The 19828-nt window shown below is 37.7% G+C and overlaps 1 protein-coding gene across 2 annotated transcripts in view; it reads left to right on the top strand.

Annotated features, from left to right (window-relative positions):
- Positions 1-19828, top strand: part of LIN9 (lin-9 DREAM MuvB core complex component) — a 34554-nt gene that overhangs the window by 4595 nt on the left and 10131 nt on the right. The window contains exons 2-7 of one of the 2 annotated variants that reach the window (XM_088532663.1): positions 5283-5315; positions 6328-6422; positions 10042-10146; positions 11720-11853; positions 14829-14954; positions 18989-19146. In XM_088532663.1, the coding sequence (XP_088388789.1) occupies positions 5283-5315; positions 6328-6422; positions 10042-10146; positions 11720-11853; positions 14829-14954; positions 18989-19146 (651 nt within the window). The remainder of the gene's footprint in view (positions 1-5282; positions 5316-6327; positions 6423-10041; positions 10147-11719; positions 11854-14828; positions 14955-18988; positions 19147-19828) is intronic. The other variant, XM_088532670.1, reaches the window with a different exon arrangement.

Genomic DNA, 19828 nt, shown 5'->3' with positions numbered 1-19828 from the left:
TCCAGCAGGTCGAGGGAGGTGATCCTGCCCCTCTTCTCAGCCCTGGTGAGGCCACATCTGGAGTATTGTGTCCAGTTCTGGGCCCCACAGTACAAGAGGGATGTGGAGCTGCTGGAGAGAGTCCAGCATAGGGCTATGAGGATGATAGGGGCCTGGAACATCTGCTCTATGAGGAGAGGCTGTGGGAGCTGGGTCTATTCAGCCTGGAGAAGAGAAGGCTGAGAGGGGATCTAATCCGTGTCTATAAGTACCTCAAGGGAGGCAGTGAGGGGGATGGTGCTGGCCTCTTTTCTGTGGTGGCCACCAGCAGAACTAGAGGCAACGGCCACAAATGGAAGCACCAAAGTTCCACAGGAACTTAAGGAAAAATTTCTTAACAGTGAGGGTGACAGAGCCCTGGAACAGGCTGCCCAGAGAGGTTGTGGAGTCTCCTTCTCTGGAGATCTTCAAAACCCACTTGGACGCAGTCCTGTGCTACGTGCTCTAGGTGATCCTGCGTGTGCAGGGGGGTTGGACTAGATGACCTCTAGAGGTCCCTTCCAACCTTAAGCATTCTATGATTTTGTCTGACTTAGCATACAGTAAATTAGCAAACCATAACTCAGTTATTCCATTAACAAGTTTCTGATTAAACGAAATATACTCGGTGTCCAGATAACTGAAATGTTCTAGTATGATAGGAACTATACAGTAGTTTTCTTTCAAATTTGACGTTTGATTAAATGGAATTTACATCTGAGGAGTTTGGCGGGACCTGCCTGCCCTCTGACCATCTCCGTAATGAGCTGAGTGGTGGATATTTCGCTGCCTGCAAGGGGGATGAATGCAAGGCGCACAATTGCCCCTTGTAGTGTTTCCTTGTTGGGTCTGCTGAGTTTGTCACACCGACTTTGCAAAACGATGCAACAGTGTCATCCTGTAGAAATGAATAAGGAGGTTCCCAGTGACAGCCTAAAACACCAAAGAGGCGGCAGCATTCAGGTTCACATGCATTTCCTGTAGCTGGGACCCGCTCCCACTAGTGTTCAAAGGGAAGAGCGATATTGTCTGCTTGAACGGAGCAAAGTTCTGCGAGAAGAGAGTGATTCCATGGCACATCCTGTAACCAAAATTTATGTAATATTAAAGATCCCGGTTGCAGACCAATAAATTGTTTTTAAACAATAAATCATTGGGTTCCTGTTCTGGAGACAAAATTGTTTACGCAGACTTCACGCCCAGTGTATGACTAGTTTCAGTTGTTGCGTCCCCGCCTGCCCCCTTATCTCTTGGAGGTTCTGCAGGGGAGGTAAATGCAGGCAGTTTTACTGCTCCAAACCAGATGGCTGTTTCACCCTGTCTCAGAAGGGGAGAAGTAATTGATTGGAGCGCATGTAGTGCTGTCTTGCCGCTTCCTACAAGTCATAGCAATTTTATTTGGTTGTAAAGTGTGGGGAGTAAAGCTGGGGGGAGACTTTGATAAAACAGATGGCTGCAAATGAAACAGGAGGACTGTCATTGCGGGCACGTCTGCTTGTTAGCGTGTCCTTTTGCACAAGTAACTCTGAGAGGAGGAGCGGTGGCGTCGATTGCGCAGAGTGCAGCCTGCCTTTGGGCCAACCAAAAGTTCAGCAGCAGGAGCAAAGCACTGAGCTACTAGTGAGCGCAGTGTTCCCAAGTCATACATAGCAAGTGCACCTGAGTTGTGGTCATAGCACCGCCCTGCTCCAGATGTTTGAGGTGAGAGGTTGGCAGAACCATGTGAGATTCAGCACGCAAGGCAGCGCTTATTTCATGGCTGCTGAATATCCCCCACGATTAATACTTCTGGCCTCATTTGTGTATCAGACCTTTAGGCTTATAGTGTTGTTATGGTACTAGTGTATTTTCTATCTTGAGAAAGTAGCATTGTAAAAAGAGTGTTTCGTCGTTTTGTTTACTGTCTACATGAGTCCTGTTAGCAGAGATCACAAAGATGAAAAAAATGGAGTTCTATCTAGTAGTTAAATCAGGATTTAGATTTACATGAGTATCAGGCTGTTAGTGTGTTCATAACATAAGGGAAATGTTGATCCATACTTGAAGTTAAGAGTTATCGTTCTCTCTTGTTTGTTTAACTCTTCAGCAAGCCCCAAAGTTTTCAGGCAGCTTAAATGCTGCCACTCCATTTTTCTGATGATACCTGCTTTTCTTTCTCCAAGTTTCCCTGAATGAGCTGTGCTTTTAATGGCTAGTCATTTGAAATACTTCCTCACTGCTAAAGCCACTTGTGCTGTGCTTGTGTAGATGAATGATCTCTGGCAGGATTAATGATTCAGTCTGTAAGAAAGGCTTGTGTTTCCCCTCGCCTCTCCAGAAGCTTGTTCTGTCACTCCATTTTGGAGCCATCCATATAGTTAATTACATATGTTTTTGAGGTGTAGTGCAACCCGTGTTAAAGTAACTGATGATCAGTGCAGAATTTAGACAGAAGTGTGTTATGGTCTGGAGAAGAAGGGTTTTATTAATACTCATCTGAATTGTATAATTTCCCATGTTGATTTCTCTTTGCTCTTATGGCACCTCTTTGTGCTTGCGTGTCAGTAAAATCAGTAGCTACAGAACTTCCCTTTAGTTATTTGTGTACTTCATTTTCCAAATTATGATCAGTTGTTACAATCATTTTTATTTAAAAAAGAAATCTTTCACAACTATAATGTGTGTGTTGGTATTTCTGCTGGACGTGAAACACAGCTTCTCAACAGTTGATTTTAACATGAAACAAAGTTTAGATTTTAACACTGAAAATATGCCTCCAGGCACCCATAACTGCCCATATTAAATTACAGGAATGCTCTCTTTTGTCCAGTTATGGTGATGAGAGGATGAGAGTGAGTGCTTGTTTTGAACTTAAATTTTGAACTTGACTCAATTTTTTTTGAATAGAAGACTTCGGATTATTTTTTCCTGTACTTAGAATCATAGAATCATAGAATGCTTAGGGTTGGAAGGGACCTCTAGAGATCATCTAGTCCAACCCCCCTGCACACGCAGAGACACCTAGAGCTACTTCAAAGCCTTTCTCCACCTAAACAATTACTTCCTAGGGGGAAAATTAGCGGCGTTTCTTTTCAGTTCAGCTCTGCACGTCACAAAGTGGCAACTGTGGCTCATGTTCCCAGCGAGGCTCTGGAAGCGCTCAGGGCCCCGGGAGCTGTCCAGCTGCGGCAGAGCAGGTTCCCTGCGCGCCTGGCCCGGAGAGTCGTGCTCCTTGTGCTGCTTGCCTTGCCCACTGAACACTGGCTTAACATTGCATGTTTGTCATTCAGTTTTCCATGCGCTTCTTGCGAATTGCTCCTCGTTAGGGTCACAAAACACAGAAATGCACTTTTTCCTGTTCTGTAAGTAGACAGGCTTGACCCTGTATTTCTTCCTTTCCATCCATTCCTTTTAATGCGCATTAGTTATGTTTGGAGTAATGGAATATGTGTCATGGTCATAACAGATATTTCCGTTCAAGCATGTGTATATATTTTTGTTTTAATCTCTTTGTTTGTAATTAAAGTGCTGGTTTAAAAAGGCTGCCTATGATTATATATTTGTTGGTCAGAATGAAAGCTGCATACAAAATGACTGGTATTTAATGTGAGGCTGGAATACTGGTAAACCAACACTTTAATTAAAATTAGAGTAGTTATAAGAGACTTGAATCCTGAATCATATGATACTTTTAATACTTTTCCAAATACATTTATTAATTCTTGTTGGGTGTTTGTTTGTTTAATTGTTTTTGTCTTACTTTAACCAGTTATGTCTCAGAAGATCATTCTAGCTTCCACTTATGTTGCCCTGGTTTTGCATAAAATAGTGGCAAATTAAACAGAAGTGAAATGTACCATTTTTTTAAAAGTTTGCTATTCTTACAAGTAGATCAATATAATTGAACTTGACAAGAAAACCCATGGTATTACTGCCTTCAAGATAAAATTAAGGTTGTATACATCTGTTTTTTTTTAATATCCTAAAACTATTCTAATGTTTTAGGCTAGAGAGAAATAAGTGCTGGTAATTTCCTGCAACTTATTACATTAGAGTGATTTCTCTACAGACATGCCTTGGACTGGAGTCTGAGTAAAGATGCTCTCTTCTGGTTACATTACCATTACCTTAGTTGCAGGTTAGGTAAAAATAACTGAGCACTCTTCTTCTGGCATGCGTGCTGAGGCTTGTGGTTCTTGGGCAACTTACTGATTCATACCTACCCTGTGCAGGCAGTACCTTGGTGGCTAAGGCTGTTTTGGAGTGTAGATCTTATAAAACTAGAAGATAGGGCAGTGACCCTGCTGTGCCTTGCTCCTTGCTGGCTCCGGTCATTGCCAGTCGTGGAAGGGCTGCTCCGCTGGCTCACCATCACTCAGTTGTGTGGAGCATCTGAGTTTGGTGCTTAGCGAAGCACCTTGGGCACTTCACCTGTGAAACTACCCCCAACGTAAGGCTTTGCGGCCTCTTGCTGCATCGTTACATTTTCGTTGTCATATTCGCCCTTGAACGGGGCCACTAAACTTGATTCATCTGAGTAGTGGACGGAAAAAGAGGGCATTGACCAGCGTTAGAGATGGGAGCCTGAGAGCTTTCAGAGCAGTGATCCATTCCAAAAATCCAACGCTTCCTCCCTTGGACAATCCTCATGATACTGCTTCTGCTTGTCCATCTTCAGCGACATGTGTATTTTTCCCATGTTTTAAAACTGTGTACTTGTTAATCATGGCACACATCTCTCTTGCATTAATCTTTGAGGGACAGATACTATTTCACTGGCCATCACGTAAGTGTTTCACTTCAGGACTGCACGCATGGTGGATAGCAGGGGCCTCTGTATTTGACCAAGCACAGTGTTTGTGGTCCTGGAGAACTCTAATGCGGTTTCAGTCACAAAAGACCTCATTACACTTTCCTAGTAAGTTGTGTAATATATTTGCAGCTGCATCGAACAGGCAGCTGTGTGGATGTATGCGGTTTGAAAATAGAGCTTTTTCTCAGAACTGACTGCATTAAACAAAAGTGCTGAGGATCTGAAACTGTTCTGTGAATCTTAAACTAAAGGCAGAAAAAAGCAAGTGAATACACTTTCAAGGTTTTACTGGGTCACAGCCAGGTAACGCTAGTGCCATGGAGAACATGCGGGATCTATTCATTCAGCTATGAAAGATTTGGTATTAAATTGCCCTTTCTGCCTAAGAATTAATTGAGAATACATAGACTATACCTAGGATGTGTACTTTGAAATGCCTTATGATTTATGTGCTCTTTCTGATATATTACAGGTTCTTCCGCAAAAGCACTTGTGAGCTTGAAAGGTAAGAAATTAATGTCTTAACTTGTCATACAATTGAAATTGATAATCTGGCCTTCAGATATGCTGAGTTTCTAGCTTTGAAAGCTTCAACAAAATAACATTTATTAAAGAGGGTTTTTGTATAATTTTTTTATTGTGGGTCTGTCGTTTCAGTTGATTGAGACTCAGCAGTTGAAATTACATATGTTGCAGTGTATTTAGACACTGTTCTTTTGGGTGGCATTTCTGAAATGTGTTTTTTCCCTTTAAAATGTTGCTTAGGTGTCAGGTTTGATGAGAAAATTGAGATAATCCTCTATCTCATCCTCAAGAGAGGAAAGGAATCTTCATGCAACTTGTGCATGTGAGAATTTGCAATAGGAAGGAAATTCATAATCTCACTGTGTTTTCTACCAGGACATGGTGGGAGAACTAAAAAAAAATCTGTTTTATATTGCTTTTTCTTTGAAATTATCTTAATGGATATTACTGAGGAGATTAAATAAAAAGACTACTTCTATTCTGCCAAGCAGAAGTCTCTTTATATATTGCACTAAACAACAAAGAAGAAATGGTTGGCTGAATGTGTTTTAACCACTGTAGATTTGTTGCGGTTAAAATTAACTGACTTTTTTTTGAGTGTCTCCCCTTCAATCATTTTAAGAGCCAGGAGGAGACCAAATTTCCTGGAGTTTTACCATCTTCAACATTCAGTCACAGCCATGCTATGGCTCTGTGGGTATTTGTCACCTTGGCAATGGAAGTAACAGATTACTGCAAAGAGGGATTTCATGAAATCTCAACTTTATTTCTTGGTTCTCCTTGTTCTGAAAGCCTCCTTCAGTTTTTGTATTTGTTTTTTTTGAGCGTTCAAAGCAATTTAATAGAACTATTGGTGTATAAATCTGTTTATAGTTGATTCAAAAGAAAATATTGCAAGTATAAAAATATATTAGTATTTGACAATGTTGTGCTAACATTTGGATAGTAGGTATATTAACAAAAATATTAATGACATGAACTCTTCACAACAGAGGGAAGTTTATCCAGCACGTGGAATGAAAAGTATAATTCTCTGCAGAAAACACCTATTTGGAAAAGCAAGAATGCTGGTTCTGCTGTGGAAATGGTAAGAAATAAATGTTTCAAGAAGAGAGAGAGGAGGAAGGAAAAAAAAAAAAAGGTGAACCAAATTTAAGTTTGGAATGATTTGCCTGAGATTTATAGTTTCACATTTTCTGAGCTTTAAACTCTATCCTTCACAGTACTCTGTGCAGTTCCGGTGTGAAATGAAGGCATATTTTAGAAATAAATAAACAATCAAAATAAATTTATAACTTTGCTCAAAATAGCTCTGAGTCACTTTTCTCTCTCTCTTCTTTTTTGTAATACCTAACTTTGAATTTTGGTTGATAACTAATGCATAAAGAAGAGGAAGGATAAACGTCATTAACGCACTTCCATCCTTGTGTCTTCATTGTGGGGAATATCTTACTAAAATGGAAGGAATGGCAGAGAAGTGTCCCCCAGCATTCTGAGAGCGCTTGTAGGAGACCTTAAGTTAAAGAACTGCATTGGGGCAGGGAGTGAGAAGCAGTGACGCTGCAGACTCCAAGATTCTGTTTCTCATCTTTGGTTTTACCATCTCTGTTTTTAAAACTTTCTGTTGTCCTTTATTTCCTTATCACAATCAAGCTTTTCTTGATTATTCTCAGCCTCCTCTGCCTCTTCCTGACTATTTTTGTTCTGTTTATGCTGCGGGCTGTATCTCATCCCATGCCTTGTTTGTCCACATCTGCGATACTGCTCGTTCTTTTCTATGACATCTTCAGGATTGCTGCACAGACCTTCTCTCCCACACTCCTCTCATCCCACCTTCTTCCCAGTAATTGCAACCAAATTTGAAATAGTCACCTGCTTTGTATTCAAATCATTATTTGTTTATTTGTAGTAAACTTGTTTATTTTGGGGGAAGTATTATGCCTGAAAACTCTTGCACTTGCCTGCGCAAATCAAATTACCTGATCAGCATCCAGTAACCCTTTAAGCAATGTGACTAACATCTGTTATGTCATTTTTCTGGGAGCTTCTCCCTGTAGAGAGAAATATACACAGAAAAGAACCTTGTTTTGGTAAAATTCATGCAAATGTAGGTACGCATGTTGCTAGTGCTTATGCTAGAGAAGACTGTTCTAGACAGTAGTGACTTTTGTTGTGGCTCTCAGTTTCTGTGGGAGTTCAAGACACAGTTTCCAGCAGCCCACTAGGGAAATTCATCTTCTGACAAAAATGGGCATTAGCAGTTATTCAGTAGATTGCATGCAGCTGCAGATAGAAATCATTCATTTGTAATATATATACACCAAAACTTCAGGTATGCTGGCTTTAAGTATTGAAAACAAGTAGCAAGACTTTGAATTTGAATCAGTATTCTGTGGAAAGCCGGGCTAAAGCCCAGATGAAGGCTAATAGGTGTGTAGAAGCCCATGCTGTTGATAAGCAATGTAGTCTTTTATCCTAGTTTGGGTTTCCTAAACACTGTGAGTTTTGAATATGTGTTGTATTGGTAGTTGAAAATCTTTCCAAAATGTCCAGCCTTTTTTAGCAGTCTCTTTGCAGCACTTACTACTTTTTGCTTCTGTTAATAAGACATAGGCAATCTAAACTGATGAAGCAGTTTACCGTTTTGGGTAGTTCCTTAGAACAGGTTTTGTTAAGGCTTATAGAGCAATCTTCTTAGTTTGTAATATTGCCTCAGCATAAGGTTGAAAGAATTATTTAAGCTTTGCATTGTCTGAGCATTGGTGTTCCTGTGCTGGCATGTGCTCTTTATCTGGTACAGTGTCAGAAAGTCAAGCAGACTATGTAGACTTTTGGGGGAAATAAGTTATTCTAGAACCAGTACCTCAAATATCAAGTTTTAGGGTAAAATTACAAACATTCAATAGGAAATTGACTACTTTCCCTGTGGGCAGAATGCTGTGATAAAAATGAATTCAGGAGATTTAGCAATATGAGAGTCTTTATTGTAGAGGCAGGAACATGGATCTGCTTTCTCGCCCAAAAGTTACAAATGTTCTGACCTTTTGTTTTCAAGTTAGTGGTTTGTCCAGGGCGTTAGAGAGGGCATAAAAGAGCATAAAGACATTGTAATGGGAGTTCAAGTTCCCTCTGGAGACTGTATAGTGAAGTGGGACGTGGGATAAAAAGAATTCTGTACCCTGCTGAAGAGAGAAAAAATATCCAGAACAACTAATATGATAAACCAGCTACTATGTTAATATAATATGAGCATCATTTGGTTGCTATCTAATATATAATTCCTCTATTAAGTGGGTGTGTCTCTCCTGGTTTGTAAACTCTTCAAATAATGGGTATTTCTTCTTGTATGTGCTGAATATACCTGGGCATTCCAGCACCATTGTTACTTAGCAGTATCTTCGTTGTGTGGTTTTGATTGTAAATATGTATATGATTTTAAGTCAGAAAAGCTCCGGCTTGTCTCATGAAATGGAATAAATAGACTTTTTTTTCTATCCCTAATTAATTCCATAGGGACTAGCTTTTTTTTCCAAACATGTTAGGTGTTTTGATCAGCCTCAGACTTATTAAATATATCTCACTTTGATTTATTTTGCTTCTGACTGCTATGAAGAACTTTTTTTTGTTATTAGAATTCATCGCTTTGTAGGTGTCATCGATTTCATACCTGTGTCAATTAGCACCTATTTCACCATCTGTAGTGGCAGAAATGAAATCTGCATTTGTTTTGCCTTTTTTCATCACCTTTGTCAATTGGCTGAATTACAAGGAACGCTGGAGGGTGCAGTCTCGGGGCTCTACAAAGGAGAGGTTTTGGTTGCGGCTGGCGTCTGTGCTGGCCACAGTGTTCATGGAAGGAAGGCTTCTTACTGGCAGCACTAGTCGTAGTCGTGGGTTACTGTTTTGTCCTTGGGCTTTACATAAGCTTTTAGTCATAGGTGGAAATCTTGAGGTATAACTAAGCAGAAGTATTAGAATGATTAGATTTTTTCATGCCATATATTTGCAGTATGACTTTTCATTTTTGGTCAGCTTTCTCTTTGAGCTACAGCATTTTAGCATACAAATAAATTTTAATCAGCATAAGTTCTAAGTTCTTCTCTCATCTGATATTTTATATAACTTTAGTTAACATTTTAGGTTAATCAGACTACAGCATCTTATCATTATGCAATATATGCACTTTCAGCAAGTTAGAAAAATCTCTTCATTAGATTCATGAGAGAGACTTGCAAGAACTTTTATATGCAACTATTTTTTTTATCACCTAGAACATACCAAAATAAGCACAGTTTGAATACCAGCCTTCTCTTTGCTTTTTAACCCCAAATCCAGAACAAGCTGTTTAGCAGATGTGCTTATAACCAAAAGAAATACTATATTAAGCTTAGATACGGAAGTGTTTAGACACCTAACTCCCCTGGAAACAAGTGGGAGTTAAGTTCTAAATACTTCAGTGGATCTGGGCCAGCAGTGTAGTAATGGGTTATAGTTAGCATTGGAAAGCCTGGAATCTTAAATTCCTTCCTCTCTCCTCTCAGCCTTTAGATTTGTAACTGCTAGGAGGCTCTATTTATTGTGTACCATCTGTCTTAGGCCTACAGGTGGCTGGGGAAAGGCATAGGATTTCTCTCGCTGTCAGTTCTGTGCATGGGCAGAGGCACCGGGTTTCTTTTGTAATGCGCTGTTAATTTTGATACGTGCAGCCCTTCAGAAATTCAAAACGGAGTCGACTCTTCTGTGAAGAAGATGACAGACAAATAAACGCAAGGTCACCCAAAAGAAATCAGAAGGTTGCGATGGTTCCACAGGTACCTGCATGTATGCAGATATTTTTACCAGAAAGAACAAACCTATCTGTTCTAGCTGAAAATTAGGATTCATTTGATACCTAAGTTGCCCTGTCAATTTAGGAATATTTTTGTGAGGAAAGCTGTTACCAGGGTTAAGCCACACTTCAAAATTTATGTTTTCTTTTCATAACTGGGTTGCTCAGCTGTGTGTGAGAGTATGTGTTCATTTTGATCATGGACAGAAGCATATGGGGCTAGGAAGGATTCCAGAGTAATTGACTATCTTACTACTGCAAACAGTCATGTCCTCTAATGTGCATAGATTTCCTACAGTTAAAGACTAGCTAGGTTTCTTGTACTGAATATCTAATTTAGAAGACGGTTACAGAATGTCACCATATTCTAATAATTAGGAACTTACTCTTGTTTTCCTGCCTAAATGTATTCATGGGCAGCTCTACCTACTTATGCCTGTAATGATACTCTTCTCTAATTCTTTTTCTATGCCTCCCATTGAGTATCTACTTCTTGTTGTATCACAAAATAGCTGTAATTTCTCTTGGCCTTGAACTGCTATGCTAGACAGGACAGTATTTCTTAGTGTTGGGTAATTGGATTTCTCTTCCCTTTGTTATCCCAAGCACTTCCATATTTCATTGTTGGAGCCCGTAGTAGGCATTCGCATTACTACTTTTGAATTTTGCATTCATTTTGAATTCTGCAAAAGTAGACATGGTTGAACACCACTCTTATTTGCTTTCTCAACTGTACTGATTTGTGTAGGATGGAGAAGATTCGGCAATTTCCATTTTGCTGGATCCATGTTGTCAGAGATGGGAGTCATGACATCTCTCTCTCTTCGTTGCCATGATTTCAGTAGAAAGACCTGAATAATGTTCTAGACCCAACTGGTTTGTACTTGCATGTTTAGTTCAGGAGATCCTGTGGTGACTGGGTAAACATTTGTGAGGGACTGCAGCCACTGTTGCTCTCAGGTCTTGCTGTCCTGGAGAAGCCGTGGAAGAAAGGGGACTTAGAAGGCAATGGTTAAGCACAGCCGGAGCCAGCAAGGTGCCTATCGTGGGTTTTATCCTATTATTTCTCCTACTAAAAATCAAGTCCATTGAGCATTTGGGGAGGATAACAGGTAGTTGTGGCAAGAGCAGAAGCCCTAGTATAAATGAGGCAGTTGGTATTGCTGGTATTTGAGCCTGTGTCACATATGCCAGCCTGGGATAAAGTTCAGAGGTGTCTCAAATTTTTAAGGTCTGTATATGCTTTAGAACCTGTGCTGTTGTTCCTAATAATTTAGTTTCAGTGCTGGAAAATATGTCTAATAGAAGAGCCTTATACAGAGATAATTTGTGGAACTGATCCCACTATTTTGCCCTCTGCTATGTTTCTTTGCGTTGTCAATATAATGCGGTAAGATTTATAATAGTTCTGTCACAAAATTATCAAGAAAAAATATATATGATTAAAATGTAATAATTGTTAATGTACTTTTTTATCAAGAAAAGGAATTTTAATTATTTGAACATTGAAGAACTTGAGGGCTATGCTTAATGGTTTCCTTTATTTTACTCTATAGAAGTTTACTGCAACAATGCCAACGCCAGACAAGAAAGCATCGCAGAAGATTGGTTTGCGGCTTCGTAACCTGCTCAAACTGCCCAAAGCTCACAAGTGGTGCATATATGAGTGGTTCTATTCAAATATAGATAAGTATGTATTTTTTTTTAAATAGAATTATCACTTACTAGCACAGAAAAAAAGTCTGAAATCAAGCTGCACATTTCCATGTATTGGTTAGACTCTCTTAGGTTTATTCTTCAAATTTTAGAGCTTGTTTGTTTGTTTTCCCCCTTTACAATGAGCAGTGTACTTGGGTGTCTCCTTTACCCTTCTATGGAAGTAACTTTCTTTTTTTTATGACCTCTGCTGCTACTAGATACAAATTTTATTCATATATTTTTAGCTTTTTTTAAGTGTGAAATTATCAGAATACCTAGATCTTTTTGAACCTCTGGATTAATAATATTTACTGGAACTCTTCAGTACATAGGGTGTTATTTGTCTAAAAAGTATAAATGTTGATTTCTGGCATTTCCTCCCCACCCCCCTGTTTTTATTGTGATTATTAATAGAACTGTGGGTTGTAACCCATTCTTTCCTGGATATTGGCATCCTTACTGTATCACCTACTCTGCTTTCTGGACTGTTAGGACAACCTGTGCTTCAGAGTACTTGACCCTTGTTTTGTTAGTAGTTTTCCACCTAGTAATGTGGAATGAATTGTTTAAAAGAACCATTTTTAATTGTCTCAAATCATGAAAGCCCAAAACTTCTAAAATATAATAATAATTATTAATACATGTAATCTTAAAGGTACAGTGACTGACAAAGGTGTGAAACATTTTAGCACTTAGTATTCTAAAGGATGTCTGAAGAGTTGACAAGTACTCTTTTCTAGTATTCATTCATAACCAAGTAAGTAATGGCTTTTTGTCTTTTTTGACTAGGACTATTTTCCTTAAACTGAGCAAGCAGTTCTAGCAATAAAAATAAATAATATTTTTAAAAAATAGGATATGCCCATCACAAGCAAAAGGATTACATATTCATTTTAGCTTGTTTGGGCTTTCTTGTGTGTAGGATTTAGCTCTTTTGAAAGTAGTAGTCTTTGAATCCTTTTCTGGCCTTAAAAAAACAACTGCTTAATAGAAAACAATTGTTTATTTACAGTAATAATTTTAATATATGGCATGTATGAGAATAATTATTGTTTTTACAGTTTCCCAAGACTTTTTATTTTATCCCCAAATAATCGTCTGTACAGCTTTTGGTCGGTCAGTAGACTAGAATTTGATTTTAGTAGATAATTCTGAAAAATTCTTTGATACAGTTATCAGTTTATGTTTGGAATGCCAGTAAGATATGTTCATGTTAAGATACAATAAAATACTAAGAGATTACAGAACTTGGAAAGATAAATTTTGATTGATGTTGTTTTGAATTATATGATCTAGACTTAATGTGAAACATAAAAACGTTTAAATAATAGAGCCAACTCCATCAGCTGAAAAAACCCTCAATTTACAAGTCTCAAAATATTCAAATTGCTGTATTCCAAATTGGTTTCATCAATGTAAATGCTACAGTTTTACTGTAAGTTTTAGAAATATTTTTCTGTGCAGTTATGATCTGTGATTATTAGAATATTATAGAAGCTGTTTCAGTTAGACTCTCACTAGACTGTTTTCTGTGAAGTCCCCTTTTTCCTTCAAGTAGGTCGTGTACAGCCTGCTCTGACATCTGACACCCTTTTACACTTCTAGGTATCTGCTTATCTGGTTGCAGTTGTAACTTGCTTACACCTTTTCGCAGAACTACTAATCTTGTTGCTGTTGGAGTTTTACTTTTTGCCTGCTTAGTGATAATAAAAGCAATCATGTACCAATTCGCTTTCTCCTAAAAAAGTTTTCTGTAGTGTAGCTAACATATCTATGTGTATCTGAATAAAATAAAACTGTTAGCACTACCTTGCCTGTTTCCTGCACACCGTGATCATCCTGTACACATTTGGTCAGGGTCCTCAGCAACTCCTGAGCCTCATCCTAACCTCTGGTTTATTCCTCTACAGTTTCCTTTTAGTTTGTTCTCGCAGTCACAGGTCTTTTACTGCAAAAATATTGCATTCTTTTCTTGCCTAAGTTTCCTTGTCTCCATGAACCCTCCCTTTCTCCTGCCACCCCATCCTCCTAGTCGAGAGCTATGTTGTTTCCAAGATCATTTGGCTTGTACTTAAAAGTTTCCTGTATAAACCTTAGCACCCTTTTGGGGGGAAAAGTGGCTTTATCTAGGATGCAGTTATTCTTTTGTTCTCACTAGGTGAGATCTGTTTCAGTTGCATATAGTCTTTCATGATTAACCTGCTATTAGACAGGCATATCCATTGCTGGTCCCTTGTCTCCTCAGCACAAGAAGAATGTGGTACCGCAAAGTGAAGGGCAGTCAAAAAATAAGGATACAGACAGGTCATAACATCAAACAGAAAGTCATAACTTGTGTAGGTAGGTTCTCCAAACTGCCACTGCTCTAACATCCATCCTCCACTTTCTCATGGAGTCATGGAATGATTTTCTGTTGTATGACTGTAGCGAATGATAAGATTGTTCAATCTTCTGGATTTTTGGAACCTTTTGTTGAGAATCTGCATTATAAGTGAGTGAATTGGTGAAAAGAGTACTGTTTTTTTTCTATGTCTTGCTAGCACATTGCATAAAATTATTATTCCTTCCTTTGCTCTTAATACCTCACTGCACCCTTATGGTTTCCTTCATTGAACTCCAGCTTCTTCGTTGTTTTTACTTCATTGGTTTTATTGGGGTTTCATGTAGTTACAACAGTGCCCTTGCATATATTGCAAAGCAAAATGAGTGTTTGGCTCTATGAACAGGTGAGGTGAAAATTAAACATTATAAAGTCAAAAAGATTGCTGGTGAGGCTCAAATGCAACAGTACTCCTGGAAACTTTTTGTCATTGCTTTTTCATGGAATTGATTTCAGGTTAATTTTTTTCTTTGAAGATAGATATCTTGTTTATGTGGATTATTTTCTTATTCGATGACTGCTTTGTAGAACTTGGTGATAAAAGTTTACTGTGTTCATTTACCAGAGGGCAAATTATGTTTTAACAGGCCATTATTTGAAGGAGATAATGATTTCTGTGTATGCCTGAAAGAATCCTTCCCAAATCTGAAAACTAGAAAGTTGACAAGAGTAGAGTGGGGAAAAATCAGACGACTGATGGGAAAACCACGAAGGTAACTTTTTCCCCTTCTCATCTAATAACTGTGTGTACAGTTTTTTGGCTTTCTGGATTCTTACTAAAATCACTGATAGTAAAGCAAAATAATAGCTGAGAGGGGAATTTTTGTTGTTTTTGAAGTGTTTTCTGCACTTATCCCCCTTCCATGTCACCATTGCTTATTTGGATATATCCACTCAGTGTGGTTCTCATGAGCTTTTACTTGAAATATTCTATTCCTGCTCTTGATAACTGATCCTACAAGCTACATTAGTATCTTTCATGCTTCAGTAGTGCCTGGCATGGAGGTTGGGCAAACTTGCCAGGAAAGGTTTTTGAAAGGTGTTGGCTTTTTTTTTTTTTTTTTTTTTTTTTTTTTTTAACAACTACACAGGAGAATAAACGCACCTTATCGTTTCATTTATTTATTTATCTTTAACCATTTTTTGTAGATCCTCAACTTTTCTTGCCTTGGTTGCCAAAAAGGAGACAAGTAAATAAATGCTGTCCATAGAATCTTGGACACTGCAGGCAAGAATCCAGAACTGAATCAAGGGCATAGGTTTCCCTTCAGTTCCTAACTGAACTGGATTCGTAATTTCTAAAACTGCCCGTTCAATTCAGTCTTTTTACAGAACCAACATGATGGTGTAAGATCAAGGAGAAAAATGTATAGAGAATGTTGCAGAATACAATTGCTTATTTTTAGAATTTAAATATTGAATATGAAAACTAAAGCACTGAATAGCTTTCGTAGATTATGGTATTGAGTCAGGTTAGATTTTGTCTAATGTAGGCTATTTTATCTTCTGTGCCTGTAAACTGGTACATTAGACAAAAACAAGGCGCTTCCTGAGAGGGCCTTGGTGTCTTTGGAGTTTCGTTCATCACTTAGTCTTCATGTTTATTCATTTGACCTCTGCTGAAAGTGGGTATCAGTAGAAAAGATGAACTCACCTCAGTGTGCTGCACCATTGAGATAATGATTCCTCTCACTCGCGCACATTGTATTCTTAATGAACTAAAATAACTTTTTTTCAGTTCAGTAGATTCTGAATGATTTTAAGTCTTCTGAATCTTTTTGAAGTTTTTCAAGACTGACTTCATCTACCTCTAGAGCAATTTTTTTGTTACCGTTCTATTAAAAAGAACTTCTTTCTTTCTCATTATGTGCAAGTAAGACAAATACCATAGCAATGCCAATAACTCCACATGAAGGAGGAGAAAAAAAATAAGATATTTTGCATCCACAGTGTTGATGGCAGAGGATAAGAACATCTCCGTGTGGTAGCTGTGCACGTGATTGTTTTTTTACTTTCATATTGCTTTAACTATATTGTAATATTTTCTTATGTCTGCTGCAACTTTAAATTAAATGTCCTATCACACCATCAACAGTGTGGGTGATTGACACAACAGTTTTCTTCCTGGGAGCCTGCAAAACTGGTAAGATTCCAGTAGCCTCTGGGGAAAAGATATGCTCCAAGAAAAGGAAGAGGTAATAGTTAGTCTTGTGTACTCTATTACATAAACTTCACTGGGGTTGTGAAATAGGAGGGAATATGAGTTAATCAGATATGCTTGCCCTGTCATGATGCTATGATAATGAATCATGTATGTTAGTTTAAATTCTCTTGATCAAAGTGGAAACCAAGTAGTCTGCAACCTCCTTCCTTTCTGTAAAGACTCTTTTTTTTTTTCTTTAAGAAGTTGAACAATGTGATCTACCTAGTGTGGTTTTCACCTTTCATTTTTTACAGCAGCAGTGCAAAGATCAGACAACTTTTATTAAATCCATTTGCGGAGAGGGGTTAGAATTTTTTTGTGACAGAAACTGGAAACACATCGCAAATAGTTTCTACCTCCCTATCTCTCTGCATTCTGAACAGAGTCTTTTAAGTGAAATGTTTCTATTGTTGTTGATAGGAACCTCCAAATCTGACTTTATTTTTGAGCTTGTATTTAAGACCATGAGTCAAAGAACATCAGGCAGTACCTGATGCTCCTGATGCAAGACCTTGGACATGTTCAGAAGGACTGACATGAAAGTCTGTTCTTTCCTTTTTTGACTTACTGTGAATAGTCACCCTGTTGTTTACCTCAGTGACACTGAGGAGTTCTGACCTGCATTTTGCTGTTTCATTTTACAGCCCATACAAGCATTGCTTCACACTTGTTTTTTCCCTCAGCAGTAATTGTGACATCAAAAAAAAAAAAAAAAACTTTTCTAAATAAGAATTTCTAAAGAAGTTTTGCATACATCTCCCAACCACTCTCTACCTCTCTACCATATCCCTTTCCAGATATTTTTGAACTCCTAGTGAGGATCACTTAAGCAATATACAACTCCAGGTAAATACATTCCGCTCTTCAGTAAGTGGGTGAGTGGGACACGCACATAAATTGCTCGATCTGCAATACAGCTTATACACGATGCCAGCAGCAGTTATGACTTCTGCAGTGATACTGATTTAAACGCCCTGTAAAGAAACTGTGAGGGAACTACTCCTCAGATCTGACAGAAATACATCTCAGCTTCAGTTCATCCCTGTAGTACTTTTTATTTTTATTTTTTTATGTCTAGGGCTAAGATCTCATTGTGTTTAATACTTTACACACTGAGCAAAAAGATGGTTCATGACCCATTTAACTAATAAAGCAGAAATAAGTCAGAAAACAACTGATGTTTATGGATATGCAAAGGAGTATAAACTGCTGGTCAGCATAAAAGAAAATGGTCTCAGCCCCTGCCTGCTTAGTGGTTTTCAGCTTGTTCTGTCCATCACACCAAAGAGAAGATTGGGAGAATACTGAAATGGTTTTGAGGAACTCTTCCCAACTGCAGAGTATACAGAAGAAAACATAAGAGTGCTTATTTCAGCATAGAATAGGAGAGTAGTAGAAGCAGACTTGGAAATAGGAGTTGTCTCCTCAATACTGAATGAGAAAGAAATAACTGAGTGCTGAAATGCTTTTAAATGAAAAAGATATGGTGTACAGCAGTACAGAAAAGGGAATCAGCAGAGGAATTATCAGTGCATGCCTTCTAAAGTAGCCTCATAAAGTAGCAGCTTTAATTGATCCATAAGCAATATATGACCTCATGAGTTCTACAGGAAATGTTTAAATTGCACCTAACTACAGTAAAACAATGAATAAAATAGTAAATAACTTGATAAATAACTGCTTCTGCAATTAGACACCTACATTATTTCTCTTTCAAATAACTTCTTCAATTTCCACAAGATGATGTAACTTTTTTTTTTTTTTCTTAATAAGGAACCACAGATAGGATAGAATCCTAATGGCCTTCTTTGCTTTCAGAGTCTTCCTCATGCATCAAATGTATTCAGTAAAGTGAAAATGAGTAAAACCAAGCAAAGACCTTGGGAGTAAATCAGCTTCCTCAGATGAGCTATAAGACTTTAAAAAATAAAATAAATAAATAAAACATAGCTTTTTTTTTCCTTTTATTTAAACAGAACAGGCCTATCCCAGTTGGTTTAGTTGTGCTAATAAGCACATTTAAAAGGGATCTATTCTATGTCAATGAGCAGTGTCAGTCAGGGACCTCATACATAAGCCCTAATAACTTCCCTTGAACTGGCATTCGGGATAGGCTGGATGTGACATCCACTTTAGCTTTGGTGAATGCATATAAGCAGCAAAAATCCCATGTAAAAAAAGAATACGCTTCTAAAATACTAATGCAAGTAGCTAGGATTTCTGTGTATTATGTTTAAATAAATCTTATCTCGGAAGTGATAACTGGGGGGAGTAAAGCTGACTGAATCTGTTTACTGAAATGTTTCTGTCTTGAACACTTCACCTCAAGCTTTTCACTTTCTTTTTCATTCATTGTATAATGTGCTCTAGGTGACCCTGCATGTGCAGGGGGGTTGGACTAGATGATCTCTAGAGGCCCCTTCCAACCTTAACGATTCTATGATTGTATTGTAGAATATACCTATTGATTTGATGTGTCTTCATATATGTATGTTTTCATTTCAGTGTTGAATTTAAGAATAGTTTTGCTTAATTGTGTTACAGATGTTCCTCTGCATTCTTTGAGGAAGAAAGATCAGCATTAAAACAGAAACGGCAGAAAATAAGACTTTTGCAGCAGCGTAAGGTTGCAGATATTTCACAGTTCAAAGATCTTCCAGAAGAAATTCCGTTACCACTCGTAATAGGAACAAAAGTTACAGGTAACATTTTCCTAAAATCTTTGCAAAACACATGGGTTTTTTGTTGTTGTTGTTGTTTGTTTGTTTGTTTGTTTTGGGTGAATTTTTTTGTAGTTTTTGTGTTTTTTTAAACCATAGTATATTTACTGCACATAGGTTAAAACTTCAAAAATTAAAAGCTATATGTTTTTATGGTTCACTTTTTGAGGAAGTACTTGCATGGGATAGCTAAATAGTGACACAATTTAGAGATGCAACTTGAATTAAAAAAAAAAAAAAAAAGAGATAAATCTACAATAAATTGGAACAGCAGCATTAATAAACCCCATTAAATTCAAATATATCCAAAAGATTTTGGAGAGTGACATTCTTAAATACAAGTTTAAAATACAGACTAACATAAAACTTAAGTTTATTTTTTCATAAATAAAAAATACCTTTTTAGAGACACATAGAGAATGGATATGCTAGAGTATTTGTATTTTATATATTAAAATGTATATTAAAAATGATCTTACCTTATTTAAAAACTTACACATAACTGAAGAACTATTGTTTAAAACATTGCATAGGTTGTATTTACTTTTTAATATTTTTAATTCTTTTGAATTTGCTGGATCCTATCGGCTTGTGATCTAGGTGAAAAATACCTACACACAGTATCTCCCCACTCCCATTACTGTTGGTTGCCTTTTGAGTTCTT

The sequence above is a fragment of the Tinamus guttatus genome, unplaced genomic scaffold, assembly GCF_059628265.1.
Source record: "Tinamus guttatus ecotype Peru unplaced genomic scaffold, ASM5962826v1 Tinamus_guttatus_pri_ptg000033l, whole genome shotgun sequence".
NCBI classification, from domain to species: Eukaryota; Metazoa; Chordata; class Aves; order Tinamiformes; family Tinamidae; genus Tinamus; species Tinamus guttatus.
Note: the sequence above shows the minus strand (reverse complement) of the source record. Positions and strands in the feature narration are given on the sequence as shown.